Below are 25,136 nucleotides of genomic sequence, written 5' to 3' on the forward strand. Positions count from 1 at the left end.
CTCAATTATTTTCCTCTTTATTCTTTACTTTCCTTCCCAATGTCCATACTTTCCTTTTTTGGCGTTTCTTTAATTTCTTCCTTAGTTTATCCATTGCTTTTCACCTTTCCCTCTTTCTCTTTATTTCTGTCTCCTCCTCCACCCTTGTCCTTCTTTTCATGATTGTCTTTCCTTCCCCTCTTCCGCTTGCTTGACCCATCCTCCCTACATTCCACCTGCCATGTTCTCCCTTTCTTCTTCCCTTCTGTCAATCTCCTCCCCTTTCTTCATCCCTTCCTTTTCACCTGTCTCTCCTTCCTTAGCTCTCTCTCACTTTAATTCCTTCCTTCTGCCAGCCCCACTTTCTTCTTTTGATCACTTCCTAACACCTTTCCTTCTTTCTCACTTTTTCTTTTTCCTTTCATCACTCCCTTCCATCACTCCATTCCTTCTTTTTGCAGTATATTTTTCAAACTTTTTCTCTTTTACAAGTTATTGTGTTTTCCGCATCCTTCCAGCATTTCAGACACATTTGACCAGAGGCGCCAGGTCTGGATTTTACCGCTATATTTTATTATTTTTATTGATTCACCAAATACAGTGAAAATGGTGTGTCAAATGTACAATGGGTCATTCTTAGAATGTCATGATACATTTTTTGCTTCGTTGTATTCATAAAATGACATTGTATTATTGAAAATATTCAGGTTTTCCATGCACATCAGACCATAGTAAGCGTTTTTTAAAAATAAAAAAAAATACAAAATTAAAAACACAGCTATTAACATCCCAAGAAAGGGGACTCAAATAACCAACACGTTATTTGGCGACATTCGTAAACAGTGCAATAGAATTCTTGGACGTTTCCGGGTTACAGTCTCAAATTCCATCAACAAAGCGGAAATCACAGTTTCAGATTTCGGAAATACCACCAGGGCACGCGACATCTTCTGCCAAATATACAGTCCTTTTTTTTTTTTTTAAATAAAAAGCTCCTTTTTTTTTGCTCTGTGTCGTTTTCAATGCAGGTGTTGCTTGTTGGTGTTGAGCTTCCACTGCTGCAGACTGCATCGCGTGCCCAATCGATACTTGCATCGACATTGTTGTGCACCAAAAAAATAAATAAAACCCGAAGAATGTCCAACAAGTTCTTCCCGCGCCTTTCTTCCCTCCCGCCCCAAAAATACTGATATATGTATATTTATATATATATATATATGTAGAACAGAGATCAGCCACAGGTTTTAACAGCCTTATGTTCAGAAAATCTCGCTCCGTTGACTGTCATGAAAAATAAATCTAGGGTCGACCCCCTTAGATGCAAATATGAGACATCAGACGAGCATATATCATTTATAACAAAGATTTGGGTATAAAAATACAAATATGAGGAGTTCTGTTAAAAAGGAGCGTGCCAAGGTGAGGATGACCATTTGGCACCAAGACCGGAAGCTCATGCAAAAAAGATGGAGCAAATAATGTCTTTTATTATTATTTTTTAAATTTTTTTGCGGTTTTTGTAGGTTTTTTTGGGTGACAGCAAAAGGAACCACTGTCTTGAAAGTCCGCCTTCGCCTTCCCATCGTCGCTGCTGGCTTTCGTCTTTAAATGTTTTCCCTCCTTTTTTTTGTTTTTGCTTCCGATCTGCTGGTTTGTTGCAAAGTGACGGCAGTGTGAGGGTTGAAAATGACGGTGAAGTTTAGGGTTGGTAGGTCTTGTCCAATGTCAAGCGGATGGAGCGTAGATAAACCTTCGATCACGGACAATTGTGTATCTATATACATACATATATAGATAGAGCTATAAGTACATTCCACGACTATATACTAGTACTGGACTAGATTAATATAGATGAGACGATAAAGTGCAATGCTAAACAATACTGCCCCCTATTGGGGGCGCTAATGGTTCTATTAATTTGGAGTGAAAAGTCTTCAGCTCACACATGAACAGCACCTTTACATATGGGTTTCGGCCACCTGAGGTGGGGATTGTGTGGCCTCTGGAGCCCTCCCCCCGTCGAGGTGCAAGGTGCGGGGGGTGGGTGCCTACATTCTACCACCAAAAAAACCCTACATATTGGGTTCAACATGAAGAAAAACAAGAGGCCTCAGAAATGGGAGGGTGATGGCACAACAGGGGTGGTAATTAATGTTATTATTATGGTTGGTGCGAGGAAGGAGCAATAGCAGAGCAGGGTGTGGTGTGTTCTGAAACAGCAGTTGCCAAACAGCTGGGTAGGTTCTGAAATGGACAGACTGTAAAGAGCTGGGAATGTCCTGAAGTGGACAATGCGCAAACGGCTGAGTTTGCGTGGGAATGGAACGTTTGCAAAGTGCTGAGTATGCTCTGAAATGGGCAGTTTGCAAAGACCTAGGCGTGTGGTGAAATGGGCAGTTTGTAAAGAGCTGGTTATGTTCTGAAATGGACAGTTTGTTCTGAAACGGACAGTTCGTAAAGCGCTGTATATGTTCTGAAATGGACAGTTTGTAAAACACTGGCTATGTACTGAAATGGACAGTTTGTAAAGTGCTGGGTATGTACTGAAATGGACAGTTTGTAAAGTGCTGGGTATGTTCTGAAATGGACAGTTTGTAAAGTGCTGGCTATGTACTGAAATGGACAGTTTGTAAAGTGCTGGCTATGTTCTGAAATGAATGGTTTGTAAAGTGCTGGGTATGTTCTGAAATGGAGAGTTCACAAAGAGCTGAGTATACGTTTAAATGGACAGTTCCTAGAGAGGTGTGGATGTTCTGCAATAGACCGCTCCTATAGAGCTGGGTATGGTCTGAAATGGACAGTTTGTTAAGTGCTGGGCATGTTTGGAAATGGACAGTTCGTAAGGAGCCGAGTAGGGGTTGAAATGGACAGTTCTTAAGAGCGGTGTGTTCTGCGATGGACAGCTCCTGCAGAGCTGTGTATGTTCAACAATGGACTGCACCTATAGAGCTGGCCATGGTGCTGAACCGGGAGTACCTATTGAGAAAGACATGGTGCTGAGATAGACGGCTCCTAAAAACGAGGTATTGCGTTGAAAAGGACAGCTCCTGTACAACTAATGAAGTGCTGAAATGGAAGTCCTTTAAAAGAAAAACGTGGGCTCCTATGTGGAGGCCTTGTAGAGAAGGTGTCTACTGAATACCGGCTGCTATGGAGCTGGACAACGTGCTGGGATGGGCAGGTGACATGATGATAAAAGGTATAGTTCACATAGGTGGTGTTGTGTTAAATGAATTTGAAAGCTCTTCCCCATAAAGCTTCTATGACGTTACATTGTGTCCTCGCCATAAAGACCATGCTGAAAACCTACAGAACTCAGTTTTTTGTGATTGACAAGGTACTGTAGACTGAGGGGTGTCCTAATATCATTTTGCAACCAACTGAGTTTACCCAAATTGACAGCCCATGTGTAGTGGCTCTAAAGAGTAAAGTGCCCGTAAAGTGGAGATTGGCCGAAAGGTCTATCTTCTACAGACACAGGTGATGCAGCAGTAAGCACATCATCTGGAGCTGAGGATATGCAGAAATGACTGCCTCTAGGGAATGGGTAGACAAAATGTCGACAACATTTGTATAGTCAGTGCATCAAAGCTACCACCCGAGGTAGGAACAATAGGACCTATGCTAATAGGACAGAGCTGTTTTTTCCAAGCAGAGAAACGATCCAATGGGTTTAGTGCTGAAACGAACAGCTACCTTGCTGCTTGTCCTGCACCTATAGAGCTCCCCTGGTCCCAGTGCTGAAGACGGCAACTACTATCTCTTAAGGAGCAAGTATTAAAATGAACTGCTCTCCAGCGGCTGATCCTGCAGAGGATACCTCCTTGTGTGCTGGTGCTTAAGTATGCAGCTGCAATGCGGCTGAGTGTTGACACGGACAGCTACTGAGACCCTTATGCTGAAGTGAACAGCTCCCAAACGGCGGCTTCTGCACATAATTGCTCCAATGGTTCTCGTGGTTAAGTGCAAGGCTACTTTATGGCTAGAAAGCTTTCACAGGGATCGTGCTGAGAAGGAAAGCTGCTAAGAATCAGGTACTAAAGCTGATAGGTCTCCAGGAAGCTCATACAGCTGCAGAAGGACAGCACCCACTCTGCCAGTGCTAAAGTGGCCAGTCCACACGCAGCTGCTTCTTAACCAGATACTTTGAGTGAAGATGTTGGTGATGTGGGCAGCTCAGGGTTGGTGCTGAAATAGATAGCACTCCAGAAGCAGGTACTAACGTGAATAGGTCCCTTGCTGCTGGTGCTGCTCAGGATAGTACCAAATTGTTCTAGTGCTGAAGGGGATAGCTTCTGTGCAGCTAGTTTTGACTCGTGCTAAAGTGGCCGCTGCTAAGGAGCATGTGCTAAAGAGGACAACGCCCATGCAGTTGGTCTGGAGTATGGCAGCCACCCAGAACCTGGTACTACAGGTGATGCAGCCCTGGGCCTGGTTCTAAAGGTGACCGCCCTCTTGAGCCTGATAGTAAAGATGACAGCTGCCTTGCACCTGGTCCCCTTGGGCCTGGCACTAAAGGTGAAAGTCCCCTGGGGCCTGGCACTAAAGTTGAGAGTCCCCTGGGGCCTGGTACTAAAGGTGTCAGCTCCACTGGGCCAGGTACTAAAGGTCTCGGCTCCACTGGGCATGGTACTAAAGGTGTCGGCTCCACTGGGCATGGTACTAAAGGTGTCGGCTCCACTGGGCATGGTACTAAAGGTGAGAGACCCCTTGGGTGGTACTAAAGGTGTCGGCTCCACTGGGCATGGTACTAAAGGTGTCGGCAACAAAGGTGTCAGCTCCACTGAGCATGGTACTAAAGGTGTCGGCTCAACTGGGCCTGGTACTAAAGGTGTCGGCTCCACTGGGCATGGTACTAAAGGTCTCGGCTCCACTGGGCATGGTACTAAAGGTCTCAGCTCCACTGGGCATGGTACTATAGGCGTCGGCTCCACTGGGCATGGTACTAAAGGCGTCGGCTCCACTGGGCATGGTACTAAAGGTGTCGGTTCCACTGGGCATGGTACTAAAGTTGTTGACGCTACTGGGCCTGTTACTAAAGTTGTCGACTCCACTGGGCCTGGTACTAAAGGTAAGAGACCCCTTGGGTGGTGCTAAAGGTGAGAGACCGCTTGGGTGGTGCTAAAGGCAAGAGACCCCTTGGGTGGTGCTAAAGGTGAGAGACCCCTTGGGTGGTACTAAAGGTGAGGGATCCCTTGGGTGGTGCTAAAGGTGAGAGTCACCTTGGGTGGTGCTAAAGGTGAGAGTCACCTTGGGTGGTACTAAAGGTGAGGGATCCCTTGGGTGGTGCTAAAGGTGAGAGTCACCTTGGGTGGTGCTAAAGGTGAGAGTCACCTTGAGTGGTGCTAAAGGTGAGAGACCCCTTGGGTGGTACTGAAGGTGAGAGACCCCTTGGACAGGTGGTAAAATAGATGCTTCTTGGTGAAGGTGGGGGTGGGTCCAGCAGCTGGGGCTGGTGCTGAAATGAACAGCTCAAATGAAGCAGGTTGTGACGTAGCGCGCGTTCCCTGGGCTCCTCCTAAAGTGAAGCGCCCCAGGGGCTGCTGCAGAAATGAATGTTTCCCCGCGCAGAGGGGGGGTGCACACAGCCCCCACAAGGCCGGAGGTGGGTGCTGAAATGGACAGCTCGGCAAGGACGTGCATTGGCAGCGCGGAGGCGCCCGGGGGGCCCGCGGCCCTGCTGGCCCGGGCACCGGGCACCATCAACGAAAACCGTCCATTGGCTTGCCTTCTACTCCCGGAGAGTCGCCAGCAGCCTCAACGTCGTCCCCGCCTCTCATCGCGGTGTCCACAATCCACAAACATGCACAGCCAAAAGTGCTTGAAAAATCAGAGAAAACAGTCTGCAGATCTCGCGAGTGCAGCCTTCGGCTCGCCGCCTTACACCCCAGACGAGGACTTGTCCGCCATTCCTTTCAGCACCTCGTCTATCCTGTCATCCTCGATGACCACTGTGGGGGGGAGGGGGTTGGGGAGGAGAGAAGAGAGAGCGAGGGTCAGAATGTGCAAAGATGCAACAGCGTCAAATAGACCACCCAGGCGGAGCCCCGCACCCCCCCTCCCGTGCACATCTGTCCGTCAATCCATCCATACGTATAACTGTCTATCCATCTATACATTTATGTCCGTCCATCCATGCAACTGTGGATCCTTTCAACCATCCGGTTGTCTGTCTGTCCATCCATCCATCCATCCATCCATCCATCCATCCATCCATGCATTTGTGTATCCTTTCAACTATCCAGTTGTCTGTCCATCCAGCCAGCCAGCCGTTCGTCCGTCCATCCATCCATCCATCCATCCATCCATCCATCCATGCATCCCTCTCCTTGTCTGTCCATCCATCTATCTGGCTGCTTGTCTGTCCTTCTGCCCCCATCCAATTATCTGTCTGTCCATCTACTTGTCCGTCAGTCCATTCAACATTCCTTCCGTCCATGCATCTGTCCATTCCCCAGTCATCACTCATCCCATCCCACCAGTCATGCGTCTAAACCTTCATCAGTTCATCCATCCATTTACCCATCTGTTATTAATTCATCCATCCATTCATCCATCCGTTTGTCCATCCATCTGTCATTCTTTCCATTCATCTACCCATTCACTCACTCACCCACCCATCCATTTGGCCACACATCTGTCTGTCTGTCCGATCATCCCTCGATCCACCCACATACTGAGTAGCCCATCGCCTGCGAGAAGCACCCACAGGCATAAATGTACAACCGATGAACACAAAGATGTGTGTGTACATATACAACAGTTGTACTAGAGTGCTGCGTGTTGTGCATAGGAGAGAATTATTGACACGTAGTATCATTTTAAGAAGAATTCAAGAGCAGCCTGATGTGCCAACCATTGTTTAAGGCATAATGCAGAAGCAAATCAGCAAAATAACAATGTTCACAAGGAACTCACTTATGAAGGTGATATAATCTCTGCGAGAAAGTGTAACTTGATTGAATAAATCAGAAAAGACAGTTATATGATAAAACCTTCATTCAATCAAGTCAAACAAATCTTGTATAGATTAGATTTCACAAAGCCCACACGACAAGGTCTCAAAGTCGAGCTCCCCTTCTCTTACTACCAACAACCAAATTCCCCCTTCTTTCACGTATTTTGTATAGCACTGTTAGGTTATGGTCACTTCACCGGGGTTCACTGAGTCAGGTATAAACTGCTTATAGTGTTAATAATTTAGTATACGTCTTTGAAAATTGTCTTTGATACTTATGTTTACTGCAATTGCAAAATAAACTATACACATTTCGGCTGAAGTGAGTATGACTTTGAGACATAACCTCCTCTACCTATCGAGGCACTTTGAATCTTCCATATAGCGCCCTGAAGAAGTCCTGCACTAGGACGAAACGCGTCGGATGTACTGTGTCTTTTTCTAAATAATGGAATAAAGCGTATAAACTGTGGTACCTTTCCCTTGTTGTCTACTGCTTTCTGAAATCTAATCTACACAAAATTTGCTTGACTGAAATGAATTAAGGTCTTATCATACAGTTGTCCTTTCAGATTTATTCAAGCAAGTTACACTTTCTTGCAGAGATTATATCACCTTCGTAAAGGAGTTCCTTGTGAACATTGTTATTTTGCTGATTAGCAACACCCAGTTCGCAAGGCCATATGGGTTGCTCTCGTCTGTTGTAAATATAATGCAGAAGCCATCAGTCGTGACGGGCAGCGTGCTGAGGTCTCATGACGCCTCTTGTGCTCCCTCTGGTGCACACATTGTGCTCGTTGTGGTCCCTGTTGTGATCTGTTTTACTAAATGTTCTCTATTTCTGCTTCAGGCCTGTCCCATTGGAGCCTGGACTGTACATTGTGTGCGATATATTGTGTCCATACTTCAACAGGATGCTATCACGATAGGCATATATCGCGATAGATACATTTTGCAGGACATTATGCAAAACATGAACAGCTCAATGGGCAGATCTTACAATAGCTGCATAGTGTGAAATGGAACAGGGTGGTATCTAACTGTGTCCTTATCACAAAAGACAGAATTGGACAACAAATTTAGGAAATGTGTCACTATCACAAAAGACAGAATTGGACAAGACATTTAGGAAATTCTCCTTGTGATAACACAATGGCACAGAGCACAATGCATGATGTACTATTTTTTATCGAAGTGGAGAAACCGTCATATCCTACCCTTTTTAAAAACACAACAATCTACACAAAGCCACCTGCTTATCTCTCCCTACAATCACAGCCAGAGATTGGCTGGGGAATGTCATGCTTTTTGTGGGCTGTTTTTTTACGCAAGAAATACAATTGTTCAGCCTTTCTGATTGTTTCTGTGTAATACTTTATCCAGATTAATTAAGTACCTCACGATGCACCATTAACTTGTTTTTTAAAACATTTTTTAATATAAAATGTATATATTCAGCAATGGTTTAACGGTTGTTACAAGAAAGTATAGAAGAATAAATTCATTTAACAAGTAGTTTGGTAGGATTGCATAGTGAATCCTTAAATGAGGTTTCAGTTTTTCCTCCCTTCCTACTTTCCCTCAGTTCTCATTAGAGTATGTAACAAGTAGAGTATGTACAAACAAATTATTTCCGAAGCTGCTAATAATAATTTTGACAGATTTTTTATGTACCTTTTATTGTACTTTAATGGTCTAATTTATTTAGATTGAATAAAGTTGGAATTTAAATGACAGGGCACAATAATATTGTAACAAACAAATATCACAATAGTTTACAATCTTAATATTGTGATGTCAAAGCAAAGGGACAATGCTTCAACAACAGATTGTTATCACGATAGGCAGATACCTCAACATGGAGATGTCACACACAACTGATATCGCAATATTATCACGATAGGTAGATACCTCCACATGGAGATATCACACACGTTTGATATTGCAATATTATCACGATAGGCAGATACCTCAACATGGAAATATCACACACGACTGATATCGCAATATTATCACGATAGGTAGATACCTCCACATGGAGATATCACACACGTTTGATATTGCAATATTATCACGATAGGCAGATACCTCAACATGGAGATATCACACACGACTGATATCGCAATATTATCACGATAGGTAGATACCTCCACATGGAGATATCACATACGTTTGATATTGCAATATTATCACGATAGGCAGATACCTCAACATGGAGATATCACACACGACTGATATCGCAATATTATCACGATAGGTAGATACCTCCACATGGAGATATCACACACGTTTGATATTGCAATATTATCACGATAGGCAGATACCTCAACATGGAGATATCACACACGACGGATATCGCAATATTATCCAACGAGGCAGATACGTCTACATGGAGATATCACACACGACTGATATCGCAATATTTTCATGCTAGGCAGATACCTCAACATGGCAATATCACACACGACTGATATCGCAATATTATCCCGCTAGGCAGATACGTCAACATGGAGATATCACACACAACTGATATCGCAATATTATCATGCTAGGCAGATACCTCAACATGGCGATATCACACGCGACTGATATTGCAATATTATCCCGCTAGGCAGATACCTCAACATGGCGATATCACACACAACTGATATCGCAATATTATCATGATAGACATATCTCAATAAGGAGATATCACACATGACCCATATCGCAATAAGTGGATATCACGAGTGCTTCTTATCAGAGTAGTTCCACAGTTTAAGGACACCTTCCACAACCCCCACACCCACACCCGCAGCAGTAGGGTCCCCCTCCCCCAGCCGGTCTGTAGCCGGGTCACTGACAGGTCTCGGCTGGTGTGCGTCTTTGACGGACTGTAGCTCACCACTGATCCTCTGCACGGCTTCTAAGCGCCTTATGCGGTATTATACTACGATACCCTTTACCACGCTCTCCCTTGATTAATCGACTTGGTGACTTAATCACCAGCTTTAATCCATCCGTAGAAAAGAACCGCTGCCCCCCCCCCCCCACACACACACACAGGACCCCCGGCCCCTCCCACCACCGTTTCTGTGCACGACTGACAATTAGTGATAATTTATGGTGCACGTTATTTCCTGCACCTGCCCCTGTGTCATTTTCCTTCTTGGCTCATGTGTATGTGTGTGTTTTCGTCTGCAGTGTTTACTGAGGTGTGTGTTTGGGTGCGTCTGTAAGTATCCGCATGTTTTGCATAGCTGTGTAATTGTACAAGGGACTCGCTGTGTGTGGTGTGTGTGGATATATATATATATATATATATATATATATATATATATATATATATATATATATATATATATATATATATATGGTCCAGTGGAAGGCTAGTAGTAGCCGAAATGCGTAGGCCGTCCATATCTATGCACGCATATTTGCACATGGTGTGTGAATAAAAAAGAAAAATTTGTTTAAACTTTACCTGTCTGCTGTGCCGTGACTTCGCCGTGTGAGGAGTAGTGTGGAGAATCCAAGGAGAATATATATATATATATATATATATATATATATATATAATATATATATATATATATGCAAATCTTTATTTGTGGCTGTATGTATGTTGACGTGAGAGTGTGTCTGGGCACAAGTGCAGGCACTGCTGTGTGTCTACCACAGCATGACCGTGTGGATATTACAATGTGAGGGTGTGTCTCTGCAAGCATGGGTGTGCGTCTTTGTGAGGGTGTGTCTCTGCAAGCATGGGTGTGCGCCTTTGTGAGGGTGTGTCTCTGCAAGCATCGGTGTGCCTTTGTGAGGGTGTGTCTCTGCAAGCATGGGTGTGCGTCTTTGTGAGGGTGTGTCTCTGCAAACATCGGTGTGCGCCTTTGTGAGGGTGTGTCTCTGCAAGCAGGTGTCTGCCTTTGTGAGGGTGGGTCTCTGCAAGCATGGGTGTGCGCCTTTGTGAGGGTGTGTCTCTGCAAACATCGGTGTGCGCCTTTGTGAGGGTGTGTCTCTGCAAGCATCGGTGTGCGCCTTTGTGAGGGTGTGTCTCTGCAAGCATGGGTGTGCGCCTTTGTGAGGGTGTGTCTCTGCAAGCATGGGTCTGCGCCTTTGTGAGGGTGTGTCTCTGCAAGCAGGTGTCTGCCTTTGTGAGGGTGGGTCTCTGCAAGCATGGGTGTGCGCCTTTGTGAGGGTGTGTCTCTGCAAACATCGGTGTGCGCCTTTGTGAGGGTGGGTCTCTGCAAGCATCGGTGTGCGCCTTTGTGAGGGTGTGTCTCTGCAAGCATGGGTGTGCGCCTTTGTGAGGGTGTGTCTCTGCAAGCATGGGTCTGCGCCTTTGTGAGGGTGTGTCTCTACAAGCATGGGCGTGCCTTTGTGAGGGTGTGTCTCTGCAAGCATGGGCGTGCCTTTGTGAGGGTGTGTCTCTGCAAGCATGGGCGTGTCTTTGTGATGGTGTGTCTCTACAAGCATGGGTGTGCCTTTGTGAGGGTGTGTCTGTGCAAACATGGGTGTGCCTTTGTGAGGGTGTGTCTGTGCAAGCATGGGTGTGTCTTTGTGAGGGTGTGTCTCTGCAAGCATGGGCGTGTCTTTGTGAGGGTGTGTCTCTGCAAGCATGGGTGTGCGCCTTTGTGAGGGTGTGTCTCTGCAAGCATCGGTGTGCGCCTTTGTGAGGGTGTGTCTCTGCAAGCATCGGTGTGCCTTTGTGAGGGTGTGTCTCTGCAAGCATGGGTGTGCGCCTTTGTGAGGGTGTGTCTCTGCAAGCATCGGTGTGCGCCTTTGTGAGGGTGTGTCTCTACAAGCATGGGCGTGCCTTTGTGAGGGTGTGTCTCTGCAAGCATGGGCGTGTCTTTGTGATGGTGTGTCTCTACAAGCATGGGTGTGCCTTTGTGAGGGTGTGTCTCTGCAAGCATGGGTGTGCGCCTTTGTGAGGGTGTGTCTCTGCAAGCATCAGTGTGCGCCTTTGTGAGGGTGTGTCTCTACAAGCATGGGCGTGCCTTTGTGAGGGTGTGTCTCTGCAAGCATGGGCGTGTCTTTGTGATGGTGTGTCTCTACAAGCATGGGTGTGCCTTTGTGAGGGGGTGTCTCTGCAAGCATGGGTGTGCCTTTGTGAGGGTGTGTCTCTGCAAGCATGGGTGTGCCTTTGTAAGGGTGTGTCTCTACAAGCATGGGTGTGCGCCTTTGTGAGGGTGTGTCTCTGCAAGCATGGGTGTGCGCGTTTGTGAGGGTGTGTCTCTGCAAGCATCAGTGTGCGCCTTTGTGAGGGTGTGTCTCTGCAAGCATGGGTGTGCGCGTTTGTGAGGGTGTGTCTCTACAAGCATGGGCGTGCCTTTGTGAGGGTGTGTCTCTGCAAGCATGGGCGTGCCTTTGTGAGGGTGTGTCTCTACAAGCATGGGCGTGCCTTTGTGAGGGTGTGTCTCTGCAAGCATGGGTGTGCGCGTTTGTGAGGGTGTGTCTCTACAAGCATGGGCGTGCCTTAGTGAGGGTGTGTCTCTGCAAGCATGGGTGTGCCGTTGTGAGGGTGTGTCACTACAAGCATGGGCGTGCCTTTGTGAGGGTGTGTCTCTGCAAGCATGGGCATGCCTTTGTGAGTGTGTGTCTCTACAAGCATCGGTGTGCGCCTTTGTGAGGGTGTGTCTCTGCAAGCATGGGTGTGCGTCTTTGTGAGGGTGTGTCTCTGCATGGGTGTGCCTTTGTGAGGGTGTGTCTCTACAAGCATCGGTGTGCGCCTTTGTGAGGGTGTGTTTCTACAAGCAGGGTGTGCCTTTGTGAAGGTGTGTCTCTGCAAGCTTGGGCGTATCTTTGTGAGGGTGTGTCTCTGCAAACATGGGTGTGCCATTGTGAGGGTGTGTCTCTACAAGCATGGGTGTGTATTTGTGAGGGTGTCTCTCTACAAGCACAGATGTGCATTTGTGAGGGTGTCTCTCTACAAGCACGGGAGTGTGCCTTTGTAAGGGTGTGTCTCAGCAAGCATGGGTGTGCGCCTTTGTGAGGGTGTGTCTCAGCAAGCATCGGTGTGCGCCTTTGTAAGGGTGAGGGTGTGTCTCTGCAAGCATGGGTGTGCATTTGTGAGAGTGTGTCTCTACAAGCATGGGTGTGCGCCTTTGTGAGAGTGTGTCTCAGCAAGCATCGGTGTGCGCCTTTGTGAGGGTGAGGGTGTGTCTCTGCAAGCATCGGTGTGCGCCTTTGTGAGGGTGTGTCTCTACAAGCATGGGTGTGCCTTTATGAGGGTGTGTCTCTGCAAGCATGGGTGTGCGCCTCTGTGAGGGTGTGTCTCTGCAAGCATCGGTGTGCGCCTTTGTGAGGGTGAGGGTGTGTCTCTGCAAGCATCGGTGTGCGCCTTTGTGAGGGGGTGTCTCTGCAAGCATGGGTGTGCGCCTATGTGAGGGGGTGTCTCTGCAAGCATGGGTGTGCCTTTGTGAGGGGGTGTCTCTGCAAGCATCGGTGTGCGCGTTTGTGAGGGGGTGTCTCTGCAAGCATGGGCGTGCGCCTTTGTGAGGGTGTGTCTCTGCAAGCATGGGTGTGCCGTTGTGAGGGTGTGTCACTACAAGCATGGGCGTGCCTTTGTGAGGGTGTGTCTCTGCAAGCATGGGCGTGCCTTTGTGAGGGTGTGTCTCTGCAAGCATGGGCGTGTCTTTGTGAGGGTGTGTCTCTACAAGCATGGGCGTGCCTTTGTGAGGGTGTGTCTCTGCAAGCATGGGCGTGCCTTTGTGAGGGTGCGTCTCTGCAAGCATGGGTGTGCCGTTGTGAGGGTGTGTCACTACAAGCATGGGCGTGCCTTTGTGAGGGTATGTCTCTGCAAGCATGGGTGTGCCTTTGTGAGGGGGTGTCTCTGCAAGCATGGGCGTGCGCCTTTGTGAGGGTGTGTCTCTGCAAGCATGGGTGTGCCGTTGTGAGGGTGTGTCACTACAAGCATGGGCGTGCCTTTGTGAGGGTGTGTCTCTGCAAGCATGGGCGTGCCTTTGTGAGGGTGTGTCTCTGCAAGCATGGGTGTGCGCCTTTGTGAGGGTGTGTCTCTGCAAGCATGGGTGTGCGCCTTTGTGAGGGTGTGTCTCTGCAAGCATCAGTGTGCGCCTTTGTGAGGGTGTGTCTCTGCAAGCATGGGTGTGCGCGTTTGTGAGGGTGTGTCTCTACAAGCATGGGCGTGCCTTTGTGAGGGTGTGTCTCTGCAAGCATGGGCGTGCCTTTGTGAGGGTATGTCTCTACAAGCATCGGTGTGCGTCTTTGTGAGTGTGTGTCTCTGCAAGCATGGGCGTGCCTTTGTGAGGGTGTGTCTCTGCAAGCATGGGTGTGCCTTTGTGAGGGTGTGTCTCTACAGGCATCGGTGTGCGCCTTTGTGAGGGTGTGTCTCTACAAGCATGGGTGTGCCTTTGTGAAGGTGTGTCTCTGCATGGGTGCGCCTTTATGAGGGTGTGTCTCTGCAAACATGGGTGTGCCATTGTGAGGGTGTGTCTCTACAAGCATGGGTGTGTATTTGTGAGGGTGTCTCTCTACAAGCACGGGAGTGTGCCTTTGTAAGGGTGTGTCTCAGCAAGCATGGGCGTGCGCCTTTGTGAGGGTGTGTCTCAGCAAGCATGGGTGTGCGCCTTTGTGAGGGTGTGTCTCAGCAAGCATGGGTGTGCGCGTTTGTGAGGGTGTGTCTCTACAAGCATGGGCGTGCCTTTGTAAGGGTGTGTCTCAGCAAGCATGGGTGTGCGCCTTTGTGAGGGTGTGTCTCAGCAAGCATCGGTGTGCGCCTTTGTGAGGGTGAGGGTGTGTCTCTGCAAGCATGGGTGTGCCTTTGTGAGGGTGTGTCTCTACAAGCATGGGTGTGCGCCTTTGTGAGAGTGTGTCTCAGCAAGCATCGGTGTGCGCCTTTGTGAGGGTGAGGGTGTGTCTCTGCAAGCATCGGTGTGCGCCTTTGTGAGGGTGTGTCTCTGCAAGCATCGGTGTGCGCCTTTGTGAGGGTGTGTCTCTACAAGCATGGGTGTGCCTTTATGAGGGTGTGTCTCTGCAAGCATGGGTGTGCGCCTCTGTGAGGGTGTGTCTCTGCAAGCATCGGTGTGCGCCTTTGTGAGGGTGAGGGTGTGTCTCTGCAAGCATCGGTGTGCGCCTTTGTGAGGGGGTGTCTCTGCAAGCATGGGTGTGCGCCTATGTGAGGGGGTGTCTCTACAAGCATGGGCGTGCGCCTTTGTGAGGGTGTGTCTCTACAAGCATGGGTGTGCGCCTTTGTGAGGGTGTGTCTCTACAAGCATGGGTGTGCGCCTTTGTGAGGGTGTGTCTCTGCAAGCATTGGTGTGCCTTTGTGAGGGTGTGTCTCTGCAAGCATGGGTGTGCGCGTTTGTGAGGGTGTGTCTCTGCAAGCATCAGCGTGCGCCTTTGTGAGGGTGTGTCTCTGCAAGCATGGGCGTGCCTTTGTGAGGGGGTGTCTCTGCAAGCATCGGTGTGCGCGTTTGTGAGGGGGTGTCTCTGCAAGCATGGGCATGCGCCTTTGTGAGGGTGTGTCTCTGCAAGCATGGGTGGGCCGTTGTGAGGGTGTGTCACTACAAGCATGGGCGTGCCTTTGTGAGGGTGTGTCTCTGCAAGCATGGGCGTGCCTTTGTGAGGGTGTGTCTCTGCAAGCATGGGCGTGTCTTTGTGAGGGTGTGTCTCTACAAGCATGGGCGTGCCTTTGTGAGGGTGTGTCTCTGCAAGCATGAGCGTGCCTTTGTGAGGGTGTGTCTCTGCAAGCATGGGTGTGCCTTTGTGAGGGTGTGTCTCTGCAAGCATGGGTGTGCCTGTGTGAGGGTGTGTCTCTGCAAGCATGGGTGTGCGTCTTTGTGAGGGAGTGTCTGTGCAAGCATGGGTGTGTCTTTGTGAGGGTGTGTCTCTACAAGCATGGGTGTGCCTTTGTGAGGGTGTGGCTCTACGAGCATGGGTGTGCCTTTGTGAGGGTGTGTCTCTACAAGCATGGGTGTGCCTTTGTGAGGGAGTATCTCTGAAAGCATGGGGGTGCGTCTTTGTGAGGGTGTGTCTCTGCAAGCATGGGTGTGTCTTTGTGAGGGTGTGTCTCTGCAAGCATGGGTGTGCCTTTGTGAGGGTGTGTCTCTGCAAGCATGGGTGTGCCTTTGTGAGGGTGTGTCTTTGCAAGCATGGGTGTTTCTTTGTGAGGGTGTGTCTGTGCAAACATGGGTGTGTCTTTGTGAGGGTGTGTCTGTGCAAGCATGGGTGTGTCTTTGTGAGGGTGTGTCTGTGCAAGCATGGGTGTGTCTTTGTGAGGGTGTGTCTGTGCAAGCATGGATGTGCCGTTGTGAGGGTGTGTCTCTGCAAGCATGGGTGTGCCTTTGTGAGGGTGTGTCTCTGCAAGCATGGGTGTGCCTTTGTGAGGGTGTGTCTTTTCAAGCATGGTTGTGTCTTTGTGAGGGTGTGTTTGTGCAAGCATGGGTGTGTCTTTGTGAGGGTGTGTCTGTGCAAGCATGGGTGTGTCTTTGTGAGGGTGTGTCTGTGCAAGCATGGGTGTGTCTTTGTGAGGGTGTGTCTGTGCAAGCATGGTGTGTCTTTGTGAAGGTGTGTCTCTGCAAGCATGGGTGTGTCTTTGTGAAGGTGTGTCTCTGCAAGCATGGGTGTGTCTTTGTGAAGGTGTGTCTCTGCAAGCATGGGTGTGTCTTTGTGAAGGTGTGTCTCTGCAAGCATGGGTGTGCCTGTGCGCGTGTGTGTCTGTGTGTGTGTAATATAAACACGGACTATGAGCAGAGTGCCAGGATCCAAGGAAGCGCTATAAAACACTTCCACTGGAGGAGCTGGAACCGGTTTAATGTATCATACTAAACCAGTTCGAATAAGCAACTGGGAAAGAAAGAAAGAAGCTATCAGCCCTTGGGGGGGGGGAAAGAAAGAAGCTATCTGCCCTCGGGGGAAAAAATAAAGAAGCTATCAGCCCTCAGCGAAAAAAGAAAGAAGCTATCAGCCCTTGGGGAGGAAAAGAAAGAAGCTATCAGCCCTTGGGGGGGGGGGGGCAAGAAAGAAGCGATCAGCCCTTGGGGGGGAGCAAGAAGCTATCAGCCCTTGGGGGGGGGGGAAGAAAGAAGCTATCAGCCCTTGGGGGTAAAAGATAGAAGCCTTTAGCCCTTGGGGGGAAAAGAAAGAAGCTATCAGCCCTTGGGGGGGGGGGGGGGGGAGAAAGAAGCTATCAGCCCTTGGGGGGGGGGGGAGCAAGAAGCTATCAGCCCTTGGGGGGAAAAGAAAGAAGCTATCAGCCCTTGGGGGGAAAAGATAGAAGCCTTTAGCCCTTGGGGGGAAAAGAAAGAAGCTATCAGCCCTTGGGGGGAAAAGAAAGAAGCTATCAGCCCTTGGGGGGAAAAGAAAGAAGCTATCAGCCCTTGGGGGGAAAAGAAAGAAGCTATCAGCCCTTGGGGGGGGGGGGGGGAGAAAGAAGCTATCAGCCCTTGGGGGGGGGCAAGAAAGAAGCTATCAGCCCTTGGGGGGGGGGAGAAAGAAGCTATCAGCCCTTGGGGGGGAGCAAGAAAGAAGCTATCAGCCCTGGTTTCCATGGTCGTATTTACCCAACTATCACAATATCCGAGCGTGTCAATAAATACGCGTTATCACCTGTTGAGGGTCATTTTTCTGTCCTCCCACCATACGTTTCACGTTGATGACGCAGGGAGGTCATGAGAGACAGCGGTCCCTATCAAGGAAAATGCATCATAATTTCTGTCAATTCATCAATTTCCTGGATCTCTGGAACCCTCTGTCGAGTCACTCGTCCATCCATCGCGCCAACTAATCAACCCCTTCCCCCAGGCAACCACCGCGGCATTCATCCATCGACCCCGCTCTCCGTCCTTCCAGAAGTCTCTATGCCACTAGGGTTTCTTAGCGCCTCTCTTTCTTGTTACTCAATGCGCTACACCGCCACCGCCGAGTGCCCGCACCAATACAGTGACCAACTAGCATGTGCCTTACTCACACTACATAAAATCACAAGCGCCTGGATCCCCTATCGGGTGATTAGTGCGCTATATAAATCAATAGAACATACCAGATGAGATGGGTCTACGAGAAACGCAGGCTCGAGGCGCCTGACACTGCAGGAGGGATGAGGGTGACCTCGAGAGGGGCCCCTGGATTCCTGGGGTGAGACAGGTCGGTGCTCGCTCTCTGCTCTCCTCAGCAGGCTCAGCTGCACCGCACACACTCCGCAGAGGGGCAGGATTTATGGCCCTAAAGAAGCTTCCAGCAACTTCTAGCCTCGGGCGGCTGCTAGGAAGCAGGGACAACAGCATCTTCCATCCTAGGACGACTGCTAGGAAGCAGGGACGTCAGCATCTTCCAGCCTAGGACAGCTGCTAGGAAGCAGGGACTTCAGCATCTTCCAGTCTAGGACAGCTGCTAGGATGCAGGGATGTCAGCATCTTCCAGCCTAGGACGGCTGCTAGGATGCAGGGACTTCAGCATCTTCCAGCCTAGGACGGCTGCTAGGAAGCGGAGACGTCAGCACCTTCCAGCCTAGGACGGCTGCTAGGAAGCAGGGACGTCAGCATCTTCCAGCCTAGGACAGCTGCTAGGAAGCGGAGACGTCAGCACCTTCCAGCCTAGGACGGCTGCTAGGAAGCAGGGACGTCAGCATCTTCCAGTCTAGGACAGCTACTAGGATGCAGGGATGTCAGCATCTTCCAGCCTAGGACGGCTGCTAGGATGCAGGGACTTCAGCATCTTCCAGCCTAGGACGGCTGCTAGGAAGCGGAGACGTCAGCACCTTCCAGCCTAGGACGGCTGCTAGGAAGCAGGGACGTCAGCATCTTCCAGCCTAGGACAGCTGCTAGGAAGCAGGGATGTCAGCATCTTCCAGCCTAGGACGGCTGCTAGGATGCAGGGACTTCAGCATCTTCCAGCCTAGGACGGCTGCTAGGAAGCGGAGACGTCAGCACCTTCCAGCCTAGGACGGCTGCTAGGAAGCAGGGACGTCAGCATCTTCCATCCTAGGACGACTGCTAGGAAGCAAGAACTTCAGCATCCTCTAACCCAGGACGGCTGCTAGGATGCAGGGACAGCAGCATCTTCTAACCCAGGACGGCTGCTAGGAAGCAGGGACGTCACCATCTTCCGACCTAGGACGACTGCTAGGATGCAAGAACTTCAGCATTTTCTAATCCAGGAGGGCTGCTAGGATGCAGGGATGCAGCATCTTCTAACCCACGACGGTTGCTAAGGTGCAGGGACGTCAGCACCTTCCAGCCTAGGACAGCTACTAGGAATTAGGGACTTCAGCAACTTCCAGTCTAGGACGGCTGCTAAGATGCAGGGACATCAGCATCTTCTAGCCTCGGGCTGCTGCTAGGATGCAGGCACATCAGCATCTTCTAGCCCGGAAGGGCTGCTAGGATACAGGGGCACAAGCATCTTCCAGCCTCAGATGGCTGCAGGGACATCAGCACCTTCCAGCCTAGGACAGCTGCTAGGATGCAGGGACTTCAGCATCTTCCAGCCTAGGACGGCTGCTAGGATGCAGGGGCTTCAGCATCTTCCAGCCTAGGACGGCTGCTAGGATGCAGGGGCTTCAGCATCTTCCAGCCTAGGACGGCTGCTAGGATGCAGGAGCTTCAGCATCTTCCAGCCTAGGACGGCTGCTAGGAAGCAAGGACTTCAGCATCTTCTAACCCAGGACGGCTGCTAGGATGCAGGGGCTTCAGCATCTTCCAGCCTAGGACGGCTGCTAGGATGCAGGGGCTTCAGCATCTTCCAGCCTAGGACGGCTGCTAGGAAGCAAGGACTTCAGCATCTTCTAACCCAGGACGGCTGCTAGGATGCAGGGACTTCAGCATCTTCTAGCCTCGGACGGCTGCTAGGGAGCAAGGACTTCAGCATCTTCTAACCCAGGACAGCTGCTAGGAAGCAAGGACTTCAGCATCTTCTAGCCTAAGACGGCTGCTAGGATGCAGAGACAGCAGCATCTAGTCCAAGACAGCTGCTAGGATGCAGGAACAGCAGCATCTAGTCCAAGACGGCTGCTAGGATGCAGGGACAGCAGCATCTAGTCCAAGACGGCTGCTGGGATGCAGGGACAGCAGCATCTAGTCCAAGACGGCTGCTGGGATGCAGGGACAGCAGCATCTAGTCCAAGACGGCTGCTGGGATGCAGGGACAGCAGCATCTAGTCCAAGACGGCTGCTGGGATGCAGGGACAGCAGCATCTTCTAGCCTAAGACGGCTGCTAGGATGCAGGGACAGCAGCATCTAGTCCAAGACGGCTGCTAGGATGCAGGGACAGCAGCATCTAGTCCAAGACGGCTGCTGGGATGCAGGGACAGCAGCATCTTCTAGCCTAAGATGGCTGCTAGGGTGCAGGGACAGCAGCATCTAGTCCAAGACAGCTGCTAGGATGCAGGGACAGCAGCATCTAGTCCAAGACGGCTGCTAGGATGCAGGGACAGCAGCATTTAGTCCAAGATGGCTGCTGGGATGCAGGGACAGCAGCATCTAGTCCAAGACGGCTGCTAGGATGCAGGGACAGCAGCATCTTCCAGTCTAGGATGGCTGCTAGGATGCAGAAACTGCAGCATCTTCTAACCCAGGAGGGCTTCTAGGATGCAGGGACAGCAAGATCTAGCTAAAGATGGCTGCTAGGATGCGGGAACTACAGCATCTTCTGACCCAGGAGGGCTGCTAGGATGCAGGGACTTCAGCATCTTCTGACCCAGGAGGGCTGCTAGGAAGCGGGGACAGCAGCACCTTCCAGCCTAGGAAGGCTGCTAGGAAGCAGGGATGTCAGCATCTTCCAGCCTAGGACAGCTGCTAGGATGCAGGGATGTCAGCATCTTCCAGCCTAGGACGGCTGCTAGGATGCAGGGACTTCAGCATCTTCCAGCCTAGGACGGCTGCTAGGAAGCGGAGACGTCAGCACCTTCCAGCCTAGGACGCCTGCTAGGAAGCAGGGACGTCAGCATCTTCCATCCTAGGACAGCTGCTAGGATGCAGGGATGTCAGCATCTTCCAGCCTTGGACGGCTGCTAGGATGCAGGGATGTCAGCATCTTCCAGCCTTGGACGGCTGCTAGGATGCAAGGACGTCAGCGTCTTCTAACCCAGGAGGGATACTAGGATGCAGAGACACCAGCATCTTCCAGTCCAGGACAGCTGCTAGGATGTAGGGACGTGATCAGAGACAGCGGTCCATATCAAGGAAAATATGCAATCCTAACCACAAACTACAATCAGACTTGTGTATGTTACTATCCAAATGGAAGAGATTGTATTCATTTACACATTCAATAAACACGAAACAGCATACAGTATCATGCAGCGAGCAGGAAGCGACGGGGTTATGGAAATCAACAGATTTCCTGCCTGCAGGCATTTAACTGCAGGGTGACTTTTTTGTGATATATAATTTACAGTAGTCACAATGAGACAAACATCTTAAGCTCCACATTAATCATGAGTAAGAGATTGGAGTCAAGATGTGTTTGTCGACGACGTTTCGGTCCTCAACGGCGGTTACGGGATCATCATCAGGACAGGAGAATCAGAATGCCCGAGAGATTGCTGTTGGTCCAGGTGGAGGACCGCGGTGTAGGGTGTGTGTAAGGGAACAGTGTAGCCCGTAGCAGCACGGGAACTCAGTCCGCGGTGGGGCAGAATTACCAAAGTAGGACAAGGGGAGAACAATGTCTCGTCCGTAGCGTTCTTTACGCGTCGCTCAGAATCGAGCGAAGGTAAGGGGAAATCCTGAAATAAAGAGCACGGTGAGACGCTGGTGCTAGGATGCAGGGACACCAGTATCCTCTAGCCCACGACGGCTGCTAGGATGCAGGGACACCAGTATCCTCTAGCCCAGGACGGCTGCTAGGATGCAGGGACATCAGTATCCTCTAGCCCACAACGGCTGCTAGGATGCAGGGACACCAGTATCCTCTAGCCCACAATGGCTGCTAGGATGCAGGGACACCAGTATCCTCTAGCCCACAATGGCTGCTAGGATGCAGGGACACCAGTATCCTCTAGCCCAGGACGGCTGCTAGGATGCGGGGACATCAGTATCCTCTAGCCCAGGACTGCTGCTAGGGTGCAGGGACACCAGTATCCTCTAGCCCAGGACGGCTGCTAGGGTGCGGGGACACCAGTATCCTCTAGCCTAGGATGGCTGCTAGGATGCAGGGACATCAGTATCCTTTAGCCCACGACGGCTGCTAGGATGCAGGGACATCAGTATCCTCTAGCCCACGACGGCTGCTAGGATGCAGGGACACCAGTATCCTCTAGCCCAGGACGGCTGCTAGGATGCAGGGACATCAGTATCCTCTAGCCCAGGACGGCTGCTAGGATGCAGGGACACCAGTATCCTCTAGCCCAGGACGGCTGCTAGGATGCAGGGACATCAGTATCCTCTAGCCCAGGACGGCTGCTAGGATGCAGGGACACCAGTATCCTCTAGCCCAGGACGGCTGCTAGGATGCAGGGACATCAGTATCCTCTAGCCCAGGACGGCTGCTAGGATACAGGGACATCAGTATCCTCTAGCCCAGGACGGCTGCTAGGATGCAGGGACATCAGTATCCTATAGCCCAGGACGGCTGCTAGGATGCAGGGACATCAGTATCCTCTAGCCCAGGACGGCTGCTAGGATGCAGGGACACCAGTAGCATCTAGCCCAGGGCGGCTGCTAGGATGCAGGGACACCAGTATCCTCTAGCCCAGGACGGCTGCTAGGATGCAGGGACACCAGTATCCTCTAGCCCAGGACGGCTGCTTGGATGCGGTGCGCCAGCATCTTCTAGCCCAGGACGGCTGCTAGGATGCAGGGACACCAGTATCCTCTAGCCCAGGACGGCTGCTAGGATGCAGGGACTTCAGCATCTTCTAGCTCAGGACGGCTGCTAGGATGCAGGGACAGCAGCATCTTCTAGCCCAGGACGGCTGCTAGGATGCAGGGACACCTGTATCCTCTAGCCTAGGATGGCTGCTAGGATGCAGGGACACCAGCATCTAGCCCAAGACGGCTGCTGGGATGCAGGGACACCAGTATCCTCTAGCCCAGGACGGCTTCTAGGATGCAGGGACTTCAGCATCTTCTAGCTCAGGACGGCTGCTAGGATGCAGGGACAGCAGCATCTTCTAGCCCACGACGGCTGCTAGGATGCAGGGACTTCAGCATCTTCTAGCCCAGGACGGCTGCTAGGATGCAGGGACACCTGTATCCTCTAGCCTAGGATGGCTGCTAGGATGCAGGGACACCAGCATCTAGCCCAAGATGGCTGCTGGGATGCAGGGACACCTGTATCCTCTAGCCCAGGACGGCTGCTAGGATGCAGGGACAGCAGTATCCTCTAGCCCAGGACGGCTGCTAGGGTGCAGGGACACCAGTATCCTCTAGCCTAGGATGGCTGCTAGGATGCAGGGACACCAGTATCCTTTAGCCCAGGAGGGCTGCTAGGATGCAGGGACACCAGTATCCTCTAGCCCAGGACGGCTGCTTGGATGCGGTGCGCCAGCATCTTCTAGCCCAGGACGGCGGCTAGGATGCAGGGACACCTGTATCCTCTAGCCTAGGATGGCTGCTAGGATGCAGGGACACCAGTATCCTCTAGCCCAGGACGGCTGCTAGGATGCAGGGACACCAGTATCCTCTAGCCCAGAACGGCTGCTAGGACACAGGGACACCTGTATCCTCTAGCCTAGGATGGCTGCTAGGATGCAGGGACACCAGTATCCTCTAGCCTAGGATGGCTGCTAGGATGCAGGGACGTCAGCATCTTCTAACCCAGGAGGGCTGCTAGGATGCAGGGACAGCAGTATCTTCTAGCCCACGACGGCTGCTGGGATGCAGGGACACCTGCATCTTCTAGCCCAGGGCGGATGCTAGGATGCAGGGACGGCTGCTAGGATGCAGGGACACCTGCATCTTCTAGCTCAGGGCGGATGCTGGGATGCAGGGTCTTCAGCATCTTCTAACCCAGGACGGCTGCTAGGATGCAGGGACACCAGTATCTTCTAACCCAGGACGGCTGCTAGGATGCAGGGACGGCTGCTAGGATGCAGGGACACCTGCATCTTCTAGCTCAGGGCGGATGCTGGGATGCAGGGTCTTCAGCATCTTCTAACCCAGGACGGCTGCTAGGATGCAGGGACTTCAGCATCTTTCAGCCCAGGATGGCAGCTAGGATGCGGGACACCTGCATCTCCTCCCCGCGGGCGGCTGCTGGGATGCTGCTCGTGGACGCGCACCGCCAGCTGGCCAGGATGCTGCACGGACACCTCTCCTCCACCCCCTCCGAGAAGCGGCTCGCCCCGGGTCCGTCAAAGCACCAATGCCCTGGGGCGACCCCCGCACACAGGGATGCTTTCGCTTTTTGTTTAAAGTGTAAAACCCACACACCCCAATTCTGGGGATTTTCTGTTGGAATTAAAATACAATCACAATATTGTAAAATGCATAAAAGCTTTAGCGCAGGTGCTGCGAGGCGAGCACCAGCCCTAGCGCCTCCCGCCCCCCCGCGCGCTTCGAGGCGCCCTCACCTCTCTTGGCCCGCCCGATCTGGCCCAGCTTGGGGGGCCGCTTCTGCTGGTTGCCCCCGAAGAAGGAGCTGGTGTCCTGCAGGCGGCAGCTGAAGGCCAGCTGCCCGTCGCCGTCGGAGCCGTAGCGCGCCATCTTCTCCTCGGAGTAGGGCAGGATCTCGGACATGGCGCCTGGATGGCGGGGTCAAGGCTCGGGGTCCGGGGAGGAGAGGCGTCCGGTCCTCCTGGCTGCGGGGATGGAGCCGTGCGCGCCCGTGCGTCCTCCTCCGGGGCTCCGCGCCGCCGCTGCTGGGGGATGGATGAGCGCAAAGGGTCCGCGTACCGTCCCTGGCAGCCTCTGGAGCAGTCTGGGAGACTCCAGCATCATAAAAGAAACCCCAGCAGGCGGGAGGAATGAAGTCATCCATCCGGGGGCCGGCCCGGGTCCTCCCCCTCCCGAGCCTGGCTCCGGGAGGCAGGTGCGGAATAGCAATGAAGCCAGCGCTGCTGCAGAGAGCGCGCACACGCGCACACGCACGGGTGGGGGAGGGGAGGCCCCCAGCGCCAAAACACTCCTTAGCTCCCTTTCTGTCCCCCCCCACCACCCCCAGCTCAGCCTCCCTTGCCGAAGGTGGCTCCCAATGCGCCCCCCACTTTATTTAACTTCATTTCCCGGGCTCATTTGTGTTAAAGGTAATTGATTCTGGCCTTCCAGCGCGCGCTCTCTCCCCCTCCCCCCCTCTCTGCAGAGAGCGAGGCGCCATTCA

At 51.4% G+C, this 25,136-nt stretch overlaps 1 protein-coding gene across 1 annotated transcript; it reads right to left on the bottom strand.

Moving 5' to 3' along the window:
• Nucleotides 1-531: 531 nt before the first annotated feature.
• CAMK2N2 (calcium/calmodulin dependent protein kinase II inhibitor 2) lies at nucleotides 532-24,718 on the bottom strand. Its single transcript, XM_078665380.1, has 2 exons — nucleotides 24,391-24,718; nucleotides 532-5,930 (listed from the first exon to the last, which is right to left on the bottom strand). The coding sequence occupies exons 1-2, from the start codon at nucleotides 24,554-24,556 to the stop codon at nucleotides 5,860-5,862; spliced, it is 237 nt and encodes a 78-aa protein (XP_078521506.1). The 5' UTR covers nucleotides 24,557-24,718; the 3' UTR covers nucleotides 532-5,859.
• Between the last annotated feature and the right edge of the window lie 418 nt (nucleotides 24,719-25,136).

Source organism: Lissotriton helveticus, chromosome 11 (assembly GCF_964261635.1).
Source record: "Lissotriton helveticus chromosome 11, aLisHel1.1, whole genome shotgun sequence".
Lineage (NCBI taxonomy): Eukaryota > Metazoa > Chordata > Amphibia > Caudata > Salamandridae > Lissotriton > Lissotriton helveticus.